General features: G+C 42.2%; 1 protein-coding gene across 2 annotated transcripts in view; it reads right to left on the bottom strand.

Annotated features, from left to right (window-relative positions):
* Positions 1-17,008, bottom strand: part of Uggt (UDP-glucose-glycoprotein glucosyltransferase) — a 188,732-nt gene that overhangs the window by 151,702 nt on the left and 20,022 nt on the right. For both annotated transcript variants that reach the window (XM_080283702.1, XM_080283701.1), the window contains exons 7-8: positions 9,066-9,255; positions 3,576-3,790 (exon numbers count right to left, since the gene is read on the bottom strand). In XM_080283702.1, coding sequence (XP_080139828.1) covers positions 3,576-3,790; positions 9,066-9,255 — 405 coding nt within the window. The remainder of the gene's footprint in view (positions 1-3,575; positions 3,791-9,065; positions 9,256-17,008) is intronic.

The following is a 17,008-nucleotide window of genomic DNA, read 5'->3' as shown; positions in this document are numbered from 1 at the left end:
ACATTCAAACTTTTCCTCTCTGCTACACCCATATTCCATGTTTCAGCCCCATATAATGCAGTTGGTACCACAACACCCTCATACAGACTTCTCTTTACATCCATTCTAAGCGAACGACATTTAAACACTTTTTTCATTCCTCCCAGCACCTTTCCTTCTTCATTTATTCTAAACTTCACTTCTGCATCTATTCTTCCATCCACAGCAACATGTGACCCTAGATATTTAAAACAATCTACCTCCTCAAGCAACTCACCATTCAAAACTATATTCATCCCCCTACCATCTATCAACCTCGTACACTTCATCACTTTACTCTTATTCTCATTTACTTTCAATTTCCTCCTTTCACACACCCTTCCAAACTCCTCTACCAACTGTCTCAATCTCTCCTCTGAATCAGTCACCAGTGCAGTATCATCTGCAAACAGCAGCTGCTTCAGACTCCACTCTCCACCATCAACATTTACCAGACTCAGACCACCTAAAACTCTTGCATTCACCTCCCTTGCAACACCATCCATATAAATATTAAACAACCAAGGCGACATCACACATCCCTGTCGCAGCCCCACTTTCACGGGAAACCAATCACTCACAGCATTTCCCACTCTTACACACGCTCTACTATTTACATAAAAACTTTTCACCCCTTTTAGTAACCTACCATCAAGTCCATACAATCTTAAAACAGTCCACAAAGCCTCCCTATCAATTCTATCATATGCTTTCTCTAAATCCATAAATGCCCAAAACACATCCTTGCCTTTTGCTAAATACTTTTCACACACTTGTCTCACAGCAAACACCTGATCAACGCATCCCCTCCCTCTCCTAAAGCCACATTGCTCATCACTAATCACTCCCTCTGTACCCTCTCTAACTCTCATAATTAACACTCTACCATACACCTTACCTACAACACTCAACACTCGTACACCCCTAAAGCTAGTACATTCATACTTATCACCCTTGCCTTTATACAACGGGACCACACAAGCACTTGCCCAGTCAATTGGCACCATACCTTTCTCAAAGCACACATTCAACAATCTTACTAACCAGTCAACAATAGTCACTCCACCACCCTTCAGGCATTCCACAGCACACCCATCCATACCTGCAGCTTTCCCTGTTTTCATCTCCTTTACTGCCTTCTCCACTTCCTCCTTCGTGATCAAAGAATCATTCAACTCTCCCAACACATTTATTCCTTGCACCCTTCCATCCGCCACAATCTCAGCCACCCTTTCCTCCTCTACATTTAACAATCTTTCAAAATACTCTGCCCATCTCTTCCTTACTGCATCCATCTCAATTAACATCCTTCCATCCTCTGCTTTTACTCTTTCTTCCTTCCCAGATTCTCCCTTTCGCACCCTTTTCACCTCCTTCCAAAACATTTTCTTATTCTGTTGAAAATTCTCTGTCAGCCGCCTACCCCACCTCTCATCTGCTGCTACTTTAGCATCATGCACAGCCCTTCTCGCTCTATTCCTCTTTTCCTTATACCTTTCATATGACATCTCATTGACAGGATGTTGTAACAACGTTCCTCCTTCTCCAGCCAGCAATTCAGAAGCGTAAATGTAGAAACTAGCCACCACAGCCATCCAATACTTCCAGCCAAATGGTACCTACACAAACTCACACTGGACATTAATTATTCAGAACTTGTGCTTCCCAGAGAGAGAGAACTGCATCTAGCCAGACTATGATATAGCTCAACCTTCCCTGCTTCATTATCAACACAAGATAAACTCAAAAACAAATCAACTATAACCACACTTTAATGCAGCCCCTCACATTACAACACACTTACCTCATGTACCTCTTTCATAATACAGACTTTAAATATGGCTTCAACATAAGACTTCCAGATGTGTCAGTCTGAAGTGGCCATTTCCCTGCAGGAGTATGGTGGGTTTCACATCCAAATGAGTCTGGGGCCACAACAGCAAGCAATGGAAAAACAAATGTAGCAGTGGAAAGAATACCCAAATATACCTCAAACAGTAGTCTTTTATCATCAAAATCTGCAAGAGAATTGTTCCTTCCCCAGTATTTCTGAACTATCTGGGCACCCTGAAAGACATTATGCAAATGAGCAGGAAAACAATGGGCAAATGGTACAATGCAGTCCACTTGTGAGTAATAGATGGATTTCCATCACCATCACTTATTGTTCCCCAAATGAAAGCATGAAGTGCACAGGCAATGGAATGCCTGTATCTTTATCACATGATGACGATACAACATTTTTCATGGGGATTGTGCCCTAACATAATTTTGCCACTGGCAAAATGCTTTCACAATTATGAAACCAATTTTACTCACTGAAGCTCAACTTATCTGCGACGGCATTCGAAACACCCCAAATTCACAATGGCTGTCAGCTCTGAATCCAACAGCAAACAAAATCCATCTTCATTAATTTAGAGTAAATGTGTTGCGTGGCATGCTGAATGACAATCTAATAGGACTGTTCATCACTGGGAATCATTCACAACAAACATTTATGCAGACTTCCCATAAACTGAACTCCCAGTCTTTCCTGAAGATGAGCCTCTAAATAAATGATAGCGGATGTACCTAAAATATGACGGGCAATCATCATTTCAGCTGGCGAGTTTATGAGTACTGTACCCCGACAATCAGTTCCCTGGCTGTTGTATTAGTCATGGCAGCCAACATCTTTGAAGGCTTGGCCACCAAGATCACCAGAGTTCACACCACTGGATTTTTATCTGTGGGGTCACACAAAGGCACTGGTGTGTAAGAACCACTAACAGAAGACATAAACCCCGTCACTGAATTATGTTTAGTATAAAACAAAGTAGCGGAGGGTGGGGGTGCTCACCATCCACTCACTCAATGTAATGCTGCTCTTGGGTGACTACCCTTTCCTCTCCTCCTTCCTGCATTTCCTTTTGTCCTCTTGTGTCTTTCTTTCCTTCATTCTTTCCTCTTCCTTCTGCGTGTGAGTGACTTTGCACTCCCTTTTCTGTCTTTCTTTCCTTCATTCTTTCCTCTTCCTTCTGCCTGCGTGGTGATTTTGCACTCCCTCTTCTTTCTTTCCTTCATTCTTTCCTCTTCCTTCTGCCTGCGGGTGACTCTACACTGTGACAAGCCAAATGGTTTCCTATACGACAGGAAACTATTTACTACGCTGGGTGGCAACCATATAGCCAAATTATGATGACTGGTGGTTTAGTGGGTAAATAGGGCGCTCCAATTGGATTGAACACGTGTAGATTTATATCCAAGGGATGGTTGGGGATTTATTGCTTACATAATCCCACTCAGGGATGAGTGAGGCTGGTCACTCATCTGAAATGTCAGGACCAACTTGCCTAGCCCCAGTCTCCCACCCTCCTCATGCGGCAACATAGGATTAGATGACAGATGGATGGACGAAAAAGCATTTAAAATTGGTCTATTACTGAGAAATGATGCAGTATACAGATAGCTTGAATTCTACTAAACAATACTGAGGGATTACTAAGAGGGTAAGTATAGAAATTCAGTTTAAAATCCAACTCAACTAAAACTTATAACACAACTCCTTAACTTACAAGATTGTGAAAGTTTTTGCGGATACTTCGCAACATGCCAGGGTAGGTGGGTCTAAGCAGCTCCCCAACAGATGAAGGCCACTTACGATAGGCTCGATCTGTCTCGATGTTGTTCATCCACATTATAGCTGAATCTCTGATGTCAATGCCATATTCTTGTGTGCTCTCAATCACATCCAAGTTTAAGAGTGCCCTTAGTGATTCACCTTCCAGTCCTGTGGGCAGTTAGTGAGCTAAGAAACATATTAAAATGTATTAAGTAAATTGTCAATAATGATCCAAAACTGGAAAGATGAAAATATCATGAATGAATGAATACTATGCACCAAGGCTATTCTTCCTTTTGCCTACGGGTGACTTTACATTTCCTCTTCTGTCTTTCTTTCCTTCATTCTTTCCTCTTCTTCTGCCTATGGGTGACTCTACACTGAGTGACAAGCCAAATGGTTTCCTGTACACCAGGAAACCATCTACTACACTGGGTGGTAACCATATAACCAAATTATGGTGCCTGGTGGTTTAGTGGGCAATTAAGGCGCTCCAATTGGATTGAGCCTGTGCAGGTTTCTATCCAAGGGGTGGTTGGGGTTTATTGCTCACATAAAGCCACTCAGGGACAAGTGAGGCAGGTCACTCTCATCTTAAATGTCAGGACCAACTTGCCTAGCCCCAGGCTCCTAAGCTCCTTTTGATGATGATGATGATGATGATGATAGTGATGACGACGATGATGATGATCTACAATACAAATTCTATCAACTATGATCATCATGATCATCATCAATTACCTTATTTTCCACTAATAAAAGGTATGGGTAAGATCCAGAAAAAATAAAATAACAAAAATATAGAACTATCCACAGACTGCTTGATGAAATCAGCCACACTCATTCATTCAATTAATTCATCATTGGTGCTTTTAATATTCTCAGCTATACACCACTGGCCAACCATCACCATCATTTTTTTTTTCTGGGATGGTTTTCATGACAACAGTAGGACATCGCCTTTCAATGAACCACAAAGTTACAAAAAACAGGTAGAACGCAGGAAGTGCATATCCATACAAAGGGGTCACATTAACCACTGGCCAACTCTCATATTTAATCTTATCTGCAATGACAACAAAATATCAAAAGTTCACCTCACAAGCAAAATTTTCCAACTATCAAGAAGTAGAACAGTGCAGAAATTACGAGTCAGTCACAGAAAATGTCACGATCTGAGCAACTGCATTTGGCCCTAATCGAGTTGGCTATCTCTGTTTTAGTTACAATGTACAGTTGGCCACACATGAACCTGGGACAGTGTTTGTGTGGAGCGGAGGTCTAGCTAAAACATCCCGTGTTCATGCATCACAGTTACTTGGTCATTTTAACTAATATGTGACACCCTCATTCATTCATGTAAGTGCCATCAACAAGCTAATGATTATGTCATGGCTGTCAAGTGTACATACCAAATGCTAAACCTCTGCTACAAAATAGTGCTGTCCCAGGTTCAAATACTGTCACCTGTACATAATTCAGGCACCCCTTATATAATATGCACACAACAAAATGGTACCAACCTCTGTGCTACAAATCGATCTTTACACTTCAAGAGTTTTTACTGAATAAAGGCTAAGGAAGAGGTAGGCAGCACTTCACTCACTTGATGTAGTGCTACCTACATCTTCCTTAGCCTTTATCATTCTTTTTGTGTGTCTGTCCTCCTCTCTTCCTATTTCTCCCATCTTTCCTGTCACTTCTTATTGCTTTTCTTTCCTTCACAGGTGGTTTTACATTGAGTGACAAGCCAAATGGTTTCCTGTAAGCCAAGAAACCATTTACAGCGCTGGATGGTTACCATATAACCAACCCATATGTGCTCCCTATGTGTCAACAAGTGGGTTGGTGGAGGGTTAGTGCCCCTCCCTGTAAAACAGGTAACTCAAAGTCAAGTGGCCATCCCTTACGGGATTATGGCGTCTGGCAATAGATAGATAAATAGATAGATTTGTCAACATTAACGAGCCATACACATATAACTATGTGTTTACTTAAACTGAAAGAAAGTAGGTGACTCCTTGTACCCACATATCTTGTTAATAAGAAACTGTGCAGGAAATCATCACCAGCTGATCAAACGAAAATAAACATCTCCAGTCAAAGTGTGCCATAAATATCCTCATTATGACCTGAAAAGTAATTTACAGTTTCTGAGCTCTAAACAACAAAAATTGAAAGTTATGTGTGGTGAGTAACATATAGATTCAAACACCTGATCTACTAGGCAGGAAAAAAAACATCAACACAAAACATGACTTAATTATCCTTAGTATGATCAGTGCATTACATTTCTGAATGGTGTATGGTAGTGTGGCCTGGGCAGTAAAGGAAGAGGATATTTGCAAGCTCAAATGTACAGAAATGACAATGATTAGGTGGATGTGCAGTGAGCCCCTGAGTGAAAGGCCTGAAGGGGCTAGGTTTACAATGGAAGAGTTGAGAGGTAGGATGGGACTGGTGCTGTGATGAGGAGAGGCAGAATGAGGCGGTTTGGGCATGTGGACATGATGGGGAATGATAATTGGGTGCAGAAAGTGAGAAATGTCAATATTGGGGGTGGGGTTGTGAGAGGTACACCAAAAAAGATATGGCATGAGGTCATTAAGTGTGACATCAGGGTTAAGGGACTGAACAGGGAGGCTGCCACAGATAGAGCAGCATGAACAGTCGCCATTAAGTGACCAAGGCCGACGCATGCAAGCATGTAGGAGCCTTGAAAAACAAACACGAAAATGAAAACTGTCATAAAAGGGGAAAATTTGGGATTGCACTTGCAGTGCCTAGTACATCATTCATTCATTCATCATCCAATCATACGTTGCCCCATGAGGAGCATAGGAGCCCAGGACTAAGCAAGATGGTCCTGACATTTAAGATGAGAGTGACTAACCTCACTCATCCCTGAGTGGCATTACATGAGCAATAAACCCCAACCATCCCTTGGATATAAACCTTCATCAGCACAATCCGATTGGAGAGCCATAAATGCCCACCAAGCACCAAAATCTGGTTATATGGCTACCACCCAGAGTAGTAAATGGTTTCCTGACGTACAGGAAACCATTTGGCTCGTCACTCAGTGTAGAGTCACCCACAGGCAGAAGGAAGAGGAAAGAAAAAAGGAAAGCAAGACAGAAGAAGAAGTGTAAAGTCATCCATGAGCAGAAGGATGAGGAAAGAATGAAGGAATGAAAGACAGAAGAGGATGGAAGGAAGGATGAAGGAGAGGAGAGGGCAGACACACGACAGCAGCACTGCATCGAGCAAGTGGATGATAAGCACCCCCACCAACCACTCCAATGAAGATAAATCCCATACAACTCACCAACCCCTCTGCAGGGGGCATGGCCCCTATAAAACCCGATACAGGTCTCCCTTGTTATCAGTGGGGGTTACATTCCTAAGATGGCCATCAACACTGATTTTCCGATAGCCACTTTCATATATTCATTGCACAGTAATAAAGTGATGGCTACTGAGGGAGAATGTGAGTCTCTGAGTAATGTATCGGTATACAGCAAGACAGCCAAATTGGTAGAGATGCTTTAACACTTTGGCAAAGTTAACCCACGGCGTTCCGTCAACGTGAATTAACGTCCACACGTTTTGTCACTGCCAATCCCGTTGACGTACATAAACGCGAATCAATTGCAAGGTCCCTAATTTGCACAATTTTCAATTTTCGGGAGTGATTTTTGGTACGTATACACGGGACACCTTCCTCTACAAGATCTCAGGCAGGGACAATGCCTTACCCAGCATGATCTCCCCCCCTTGCATGCCATTGTCTCAGCAATTCGCCTGTTACCAGTGACCTGGCCAGTAAAGCCATGTCATGCCACGGTACGAAATTCAGGGCCAGAGTGATTCCCCAATCGATCACAACGTGGAGGACAAACTTTACGTAGCATTAGAGGAAGAAACAGTTAGAAATGATCAGGTAATGTCGCCAAAAAAGGTCAGGTATGTTGATGTGTTTCATGGGTGAAACAATGCTTATACTGCCTATATTACTGTGTGAAAACCAATATACTCTCGAAATTACATATAAATTCGTACCAAATAAATAAATAAATACCGTTTATGAGTGGTGTGGAATGGTTACACTCCCACAGAACTCGTTTTCTTTGGAGCCAGCCTGATAGAAAACACATTAAGGTGAGGAGGTACTACTACCTGTATCGAGTATTTTAAACCTCAGGTGAGCAATTTCTCTATGCTTTTTCTATGTTTCTCACCAAAAGCGGAGGTTTGAGCCAAAAAAAATTTCTCCAAAAATGGTTGGGATTGGGGGGGGGGGAGTCAGTTGTGGAAAAGTGGTCGGGATGGGGCGGGTTAATGGAGAGGTAAATTTGCAGAGGGAATGGAAAGTAGAGTGGCAAAGGGATGGAAGATGATGGTGTCATGAAGCTCCTGATACTGAGATATGAATGTGGTGCTGCATGAGTGTTAGTGCTAACATCATCATGCGGACGTGAAACTGGCATAACATGAAAACAAAAATTCAACAGTTTAAGTGGTCGAACAGACAATTTCTTGACCATTCGGACAAACTATGCATTCTGTGACTTCCTTCCTCTCAAGAGGTATTATGACAATTTTGCTAGAATCTATCTATCTATCTATTGCCAGACGCCATAATCCCATAGGGGGTGGCCATTTGACTCGGAGTTATTTGTTTTACAGGGAGGGGCACTAACCCTCCACCAACCTACTTGACACGTAGGGAGCACGTATGGTTTGGTTGTATGGTTACCACCCAGCGTTATAAATGGTTTCTTGGCTTACAGGAAACCATTTGGCTTGTCACTCAATGTAAAGCCACCTGTAACGGAAAGAAAAGCATCAAGTAGTGACAGGAAAGATGGGAGAAATAGGAAGAGAGTAGGGCAGGCACAGAAAAAGAATGATAAAGGCTAAGGAAGAAGTAGGCAGCATTACATCAAGTGAGTGGATGATGGTCGCCACCACCTAGAATCATTTTTTTATTTTTTTTTTCTTGCAAACACTGCTAAACTACTTCATCAGGCCTTGCAATTCCCTCTCATTTAGCAAGATAGTATCATCAGGCATGCATAGACAATTTACACACCCTACCTTCTCTCATTAGGGGCACTCCAACATCCACTGCCCTACCTCATACTTCTTTTATAATACCATTTGTATACAATTATTATACACACTGAACAGCCACACAGACATACACATCACTGTTTTAATTAAACACTGCAGTTAATGAACAACCTCATTTCATGTTTCATATGCACTGCCATCCTTAGCCTCTCATTCATACTCTTAACAGTATTCAGCAATTTTCCATTTAATCCACATGTTTTCAATACCTTCCATATCCACAGTCTGCCTACTCTGTCATATGCTTTCTCAAGATCTGCAAGGGTAGCACTTTATCAATAAAACTAAAAATAAGATCAATCCTCACCAAACTTGTGTAGTCCACTCATGACCCTGTCCTCAGAACGTATGTGGTCTAAAAGGGTGTAAATATTGGTGTATTCCATGTCTAAAAATATCCCATTGATGAAAAGAGCTGCATCAGAAGGGTTCACCTCCATCTGTGTACTCAGCTGATTCTGATTCTTCAGGATTTCACGCTTCATCTTGTCATCGACCTAGAAAACAGACATAATTATTTACTAGTTATTCATTGTTCACATGACATCCTGAACCTTCATATCATCTAAATCAGCACATGCAGTACAGTATGGATATTAAATTACATATTGATACCCCTTCAAAGCAAACTATGTTAATATTAACACTATTGTAAAGGAAATGAGCTGTTAAAAAACCACAAGACTTGGGTTTACCCACGTGTAACATACCATCAATATTTATACAATAAGGAAGCTTTACTCCAACTAATATTTAAGTCAATTTTGAAAACATGAAATACAGTATAGATATTAAAAATGCATGGAGAGAGCATTATAGCCAGTTGTTGAATGAGGAGTTTGACTGGGACAGGGAGGGTTTGGAGCCAGCAGATCCAGTGTTTGGCCCTTGGCCTTTGATTGATGCAGCTACTGTGAGTGAGGCAATAGGCAGGATGAAGGTGGGGAAGGCAGCAGGTGTATCTGGGTTGACTGCTGAAATGCTGAAGGCCTCAGGAGATACAGGGATGAGGTTAGTCACTGACCTGATAAATATGATTAATTATGTGTGTTGTCTCAGATGACTGGCTGAAGAGTGTAATTGTAAATGTGTATAAAGGGAAGGGTGATGTCCTAGAAAGAGGAAATTATAGAGGTACTGTATAAAGCTTTTATATCAGATAATGAAGGTAGTGGAGAGAGTTCTAGACGGTATGATTAGAGAAAGAGTGATTGTTGATGAGATGCAGTTTGGGCTTATGCCAGGTAGGGGGACCACTGATGCCATATTCATTGTTCGACAGCTTCAAGAAAAATATATTGGGAAGAAAAGGGATTTGTATTTTGTTTTTGTTGATTTGGAAAAGGCCTTTGACAGAGTCCCTAGAGAGGTGGTGAAGTGGGAAATGAGAAAGCTTGGCTTGGAGGAGTGGCTGGTTAGGGTGGTTATGGCTATGTATGTGGGTGCTCACACCCAGGTAAGAGTGAATGGAGATTTGAGTGATGAGTTTTCCGTAAAAGTTGGTGTGCATCAGGGGTCAGTTTTGAGTCCCATGTTGTTTATCATGGTACTTGAAGCCCTCTCACGTGACTTCAGAAATGGACTCCCGTGGGAGTTGTTGTATGCTGATTATTTGGTGTTGATTGCAGCGAAAGAAAGGGAGGCGGAGGAAAGGTTCAGGAAGTGGAGAGATGGTATGGGGCACAAGGGCTTAAGGGTAAATGCAGATAAAACAAAAGTGATGATATCTAGGGTTGGTGGCGGTACTGTCAATGATGAGGGAAAGTGGCCATGTCCAGTTTGCAACAAGGGCGTGGGAAGTAATGCCATCTTGTGTGTTGTTTGCGATAAATGGGTGCATAAGAGATGTAGTGGTATCAGAGGTAGCCTGCGAGATAATGCTGATTTTATGTGTATGGCGTGTCGGGGAGAGCAGGCGGATATTGTCAGGTGTGAAAGGATTGAACCTGCTGGTGAATCTCTTCAGTGTGTGGAAGAGTTTTGTTATTTGGGAGACATGTTGCGTGCTGGAGGTGTTGCGTGCTCTGTGGCTAGGGTGAGAAGTGGTTGGAAGAAGTTCAGGGAGCTCTTGCCTCTCTTGACATTGAGAGGACTCTCCCTACGTGCTAAGGGGTCTTTGTATGCAACATGTGTTAGGAGTGTAATGCTGTATGGTAGTGAGACCTGGGCAGTAAAGGAGGAAGATATTCGCCAGCTCAGACATAGTAATAATAATAATAATAATAATAATAATCATCTGGCCTTTTGTTTCTCAAAAGCGCCAGTTCTTCCTTTTGGGAATTCACTAGCGCTCGACACACATACATTATTTTTACAATTACAAGAATTGTGACATTTCTTGTATATAATACAAGCTACATCATATATACATGAAAGTGGGAAAAATTAAACCCTATAATCATCCGTCATAGTACCTCTCTCCAGGTCGTAGCATTTTGAAAAAAGAAAGGCTTTCAGCTGTCTCTTAAAGGATTCAACAGTAGAGAGTTGTCTTATGGACAATGGCAATCTGTTATATAATCTAGGGGCTCTATATGCAAAAGAACGATCAGAGAAAGATGACTGGTGAATGGCTCCTGGCTCATCAAGGCGCAAGGAATCATCTTCACTGCGTAACATCACACCCGGGCGTGTCGATGGGAGTTTTAACAATTCAGCAAGATACTCTGGTTCACCAAACTTAAGAACCTTGAATGTAATAAGACACAGTTTAAATTCAATTCTAGCCTTTACTGGTAACCAATGCAACTCAATCAGAAACGGGGTAGTTGAGGTTCTTGGGGGGAGACCAAAGATAAGCCGTGCCGCCCTGTTCAACACAGACTGAACTTTTGTTAGTACTGTATATTATTTGGAAGACCAACCCACAGTGAATTACAATAATCAACACGAGACAAGACCACTGCATGAACCAATGTTAAGAGGCACTGTCTATTCAGGAATCTTCACACAGAGTACAGATTTCTGATATGCAAGTTACACCCTCTTACAACCTGATTAATGTGTTCTTTGTAATTTAACTTAGAATTAAAATAAACACCCAAATTTCGAATAGAACTGACTGGATGCAGCTGTGACACGCCAATGTTCAAAGCCAGGGCATTGTCAGTGTCATCACCCCTTCTGTTTCCTCTGATGATGATGATCTCAGTTTTACCATCATTCAGCTTAAGTTTCCTCTTAGCCATCCAAATCTTAATATCAGACATTAGAGATTCAAACTTTATCTTAGTATCGTTGATATCTGACATTTTAACATAGAGCTGGGTGTCATCAGCATAAAAATGATAAGACACATCATGAGCATCAAGTAGAGACGATAAACTACTTATGTAGATAGTAAATAGAATTGGACCCAAAACTGATCCTTGAGGGACTCCAAATAGAAGAGGAGCAGAATCAGAGCTAGCGTAATCAACAACCACTCTCTGAGATCTGTCCAACAGATACGACTTAAGGAGCAAAAGGGCACTATCACGAATGCCATAAAAATACAGATCATCCAACAATAGTTTATGATCTACTGTATCAAAAGCTGCAGACAGATTCAAAAGAACTAGGAGAGAGGACATCCCACTACAAGTGTTTGCCACCAAGTCGCTCTGAATCCTTGTTAGTGCAGTTTCAGTCGAATGGTATTTTCTGTATGCTGATTGAACAACAGGAACAACTCTGTTGTGTTCCAGTAGTGGTAAGAGTTGGTCGAGTATGGCCCGCTCAATAATCTTGGATAAAAAAGACAGGTTAGAGACAGGACGATAATTTGTCATGCTCTCGACATCAAGGCCAGGTTTCTTAATTAGGGGCCTAAGCAAAGCACGTTTCTCAGACTGCACAAAATTACTTTCTAAGAAGCATCTAGTTATTATGTTGCAGATAAAGTCTGCAGCATGCTCATACACATCAGGCAGTTGTGACATGTTACATGGATCGAGTGAGCAAAATGTTTTATTAAGTTCTCTGATGTAACATTTGACTTTGTTTACATCAAGTGGATGAAATGTTGAAAGCAAATGATCCCCGGTGCACCGTGGCTGGAAGTCAACTGAGTATGCTTCACTAGGAGGACTGCTATCTAAATCACTTCTTATGCTAGATATCTTACTTGTAAAAAATGAAGCAAAATCAAAAGCCAATTGGGCATCAGATAAAGAAGTTGGTTTAACAATTACATTCCTCCGACCAACCAAATTGTTCACAACTGCAGACAATTTTTTTTGATCACCATCACATGAATCAACTTTATCTTGATAATACCTAGCCTTTTGGGCTTTTACAGTGTGAACGACTGCTCTTCTCGCAAAAACATAACGCAAACGAGTTACTTCAGTCCGCTGCAAGCGCCACTCACGCTCTGCCCTTCTACGTTGTCTACGCAAAGAATTAATGGATGGACCATACCACAGAGAATTATCACGTACAGTGATTGTTTTTACTACCTCAGGACAATAATGGTCAAAAACTGACCTGAGCTCGTTGTTGTAAATATCAACCAATTCACCAGAAGAAAGACTTGAAGAATCGATGGAGTTTAAATGCTGATCAATTTCAAAACACATCAACTGGCGGTCAACATTGTCGTAATTTCTGAACCTGATGACCTTTTTACATGAAGGGGATTTCGGGACACCAAAACAAAAGAGTGATCAGAGCATGATCAGAGATGAGGGGGTCAAATGAGTCAACCTCCACATCTGATACGCGCTTGCAACCAACAGGGGACAAGATCAAGTCAAGGACATGTCCTGAGACATGAGTTGGATTACTCACATGATTGAAAAAATTGTTCTGGGTGATCAACTCAAGGAATTCTGAAGAAAATGGTTTTGACTCTGGACTGTCAACCCAGTAATTGAAATCACCACAAACAAGAAGTCCTCCAGGTTTAAGAGAAAACCCTTCAAGAAACTGCCCAAACTCCTCCATAAAACCTCGATATCTGCCCGGATGACCTGGTCGATAGACAATTGCAATTCTAATGGTATTCTGATGGCAACTCCTTTGGTGTTGGCGAGAGGTGGTGAAATACTCAGCACGTCAGTGCTTGCCCAGAAGCGAGAGTGGGAGTATATGTTCTCGTCGTGCCGAGCTTGCACTTCCCTCTTTTTTCATATGCATTACTCTTTGCCCTGTTATTTTCCTACAGTCGAGTTGTCTATCTATCTATCTATCTATTGCCAGACGCCTCAATCCTGTTTGGGGTGGCCACAAACAAATCACCTCCAAGTCGCCCTGTCCCCCGCCATTTCACTGCCCTGCTCCCAACTCACACCCCCCTCTCTCATATACCTCTCCACCCCATCCCTCCACCTCATCCTCGGCCTCCCCCTCCCTCTTCCCCCCTCCACCTCACTCACATACACTCTCTTCGTCAGTCTTTCACCCTCCATCCTCTCCACATGGCCAAACCACCTCAGTGTGTTCCTCATAACGCTTCCTATCACATCCACATCCACACCACAACGCTCCTTTATATCCTCATTCGTCAGCCTGTCTCTCCATGTGACTCCTGGAAAGTACTGCTCAAGGGATGAGAGGGTCTGTATCATTGCATGGAGGCAGGATAATGTCCCTATCAACACGATTGGTGAACGTACTGGACGCACAAAGTCGACCGTCACGAAGATTCTTGCTGCAGCGCGCGGTCTGCCACCTGATGTTGTACCAGGGCACAAGCATGGCAGTGGAAAGAAGAGGACGACTTCCAGAGGTACAAATATGCTTCTGAAGAGGGAAGCAATCAAGAATCCTCAACTGACAGCAGCAGAATTGAAGAGAATGCATCCCCTGCTGTTACAAGACATCTCAGTTCGAACCATCCAACACCGCTTGCAGAAACTTTTAAGCACCCACAATCAGTAATGGTATGGGGGTGTTTCTCAGGTGAAATGGGAAAGGGAGGTCTCTACTTTCTTCCCAAGAACTTGATGGTGAAGGGTGGCTGGTACATTCAAGTTCTGAAAGATCATTTGTTAAACTTTTTTGCTATCCATGGGTGCAACTTTTTCATGCATGATTCAGCTCCATGTCACAAGTCAAAAAAGGTGACAAAATGGCTTCAAGATAAATGGACTGAGGTCTTCGATTGGCCTGGCAACAGTCTGGATCTAAATCCGATAGGAAACTGCTGGGCAAAGATGAAGAAACTCATGGCAGAGAAGAAGACACCCAATCTGGACAACCTCAAGACTGAACTGACAAATGACTGGTGCAAAGAAATATCCTTAGATTACTTTAGAGATCTATGTGATTCCATGCCAAAACGCATCCAACTGGTCCTGAAAAACAAGGAAAACATGATTTCATACTAATGAATGGCATTTCATGAACAAACATTGTGATATACTACAATTTCTGTGTTTTTTAATACCTTGTAGTGGGATGTCCTAAGTCAATTTGCGGTAGCTGTAGGATGGTGTGGAAAAGACAAGAGACTCACAGAAAATGCAAAAACCCACTCAGCTGCACCTGGCTCAGGCGGAAATCTGTGCACCTGGTGAGTGCAACAAAGACAAGAGAATGTATTTTGCTGCTACACCTTGGCTAGCTGCACAGTGACCCAGATGCAGATGACCTTGGGATCTTAGAGTACTCTGTAAAGTTTTCCACTGACTCTGAATGTTTCCTAAAGGAAGCTGAATCAGGAAGGGCCCAATACACATAAACCAAACACAAGTACCCAGCTGCCTCATCACTCTAGTATTTACCTCTGCTCAGGCACTATACAGCCTTTCCTGTTTCAATAGTGTATCTGTACTGTAAGACATGTTACAGTTTGTTATCCTGTCTAATAAGCAGTATCTAATATATAAATACTCCAAAGTGTCAGAACTTGATGGAGGTTAGGTAGGAGGGAGGTCAAGAATAGCTAGTCACGAGAGGGGGAGTCTAGAACCATGCAACTGCGGATAACATAACTTCCTTGGGCTTAGTTTTCTACCTATGAGTGGTAACTGCATGGCTGGTTATCAATCTTCTGGCCACATATTTCACTCATGCAGCACCTCCCAGGTCACAGGTGGCCTACCTCTACTACCTTTATCTTCATCCAAAGATCCACCTTAATACAGTATGATATGAAGTAGTCATCTGCCCTAAAGGTTAGAATATGGGAACTAGAGCAAGCTCATTGTAAATGATATTTCCAACTACTGTTAATAAATTAATTCATTTCTTTTCTGGCAGGTAGAAATGCCCACCATCCACTCATTTGATGCAGTACTACCTTAGACGGGGGCACTCACCATCCACTCACTAGATGTAGTGCTGCTCTCAGGTGACTGCCCTTTCCTGTCTTCCTTACTTCTTTCCTTCCTTCCTCTTCTGTCTTTCCTTCCTTCATTCTTTCCTCTTCCTTCTGCCTGTGGGTGACTCTAAACTGAGTGACAAGCCAAATGGTCTCCAGACCAGGAAACCATTTACCAAGCCAGGTGGTAACTATATAACCAAATTATGGCACCAGGTGATTTCGTGGGTAATGAAGGTGCTCCAACTGGACTGAGCCTGGGCAGGTTTATATCCAAGGGATGGTGGGGTTTATTGCTTACATAATGCCACTCACAGATGAGTGAGGTCGGTCACTCTCATCTTAAATGTCAGGACCAATTTGCCTAGCCCTGAGCTCCTATGCTCCTCATGGGGCAACACAGGATTAGAAGATGATTATGATGATAATGATGATGGCTACCTTTAGGTGAATATACACTGAATAACAAACCAAATGGTTTCCTCTACCTCAGGAAACCATTTACTGTAGTACAATGGGTGCTAACTATGTAGTATCCTGAAAAAAAATGGACACCTAATTAAAACACTTGAACCGGATGTTGCCTTAACCCCTACACCGCGGGCATGTTTACCGATGTTTTGCGTGTGCCGCGGGGTTATTCGGGCTCCGACAGACTCTCAAAAAATATTTGCCAAAGATCAGTTATTAGTCCTAGAATATTAAAATTACATATGCTTATGGCACATACCTTCAGCTTTCTCCTGGAATGTTTGTTGAGCCTTCGTCACTTACCGTAGGACTTGTGGATACCTCTGAAGTTGGGTAACGAAGTCTCCACTTTACACTTCCCGACAACCCGTAATATGATTACCACAGCCAGATATTAACACTATAAACACTACTCTATGATTTTCAAGTAGTTTGAGATCCATACTCCCAAAAAAAAAACCACTGTGAAAGCAATGAAAATTACGAGTGCGTCTGACCGTCGCACTGGCACTAGTTCGCTCTTGGTACTCTGT

This window comes from Coenobita brevimanus, chromosome 98, assembly GCF_032717465.1.
Source record: "Coenobita brevimanus isolate Jiangsu-jjx chromosome 98, ASM3271746v2, whole genome shotgun sequence".
NCBI classification, from domain to species: domain Eukaryota; kingdom Metazoa; phylum Arthropoda; class Malacostraca; order Decapoda; family Coenobitidae; genus Coenobita; species Coenobita brevimanus.
Note: the sequence above shows the minus strand (reverse complement) of the source record. Positions and strands in the feature narration are given on the sequence as shown.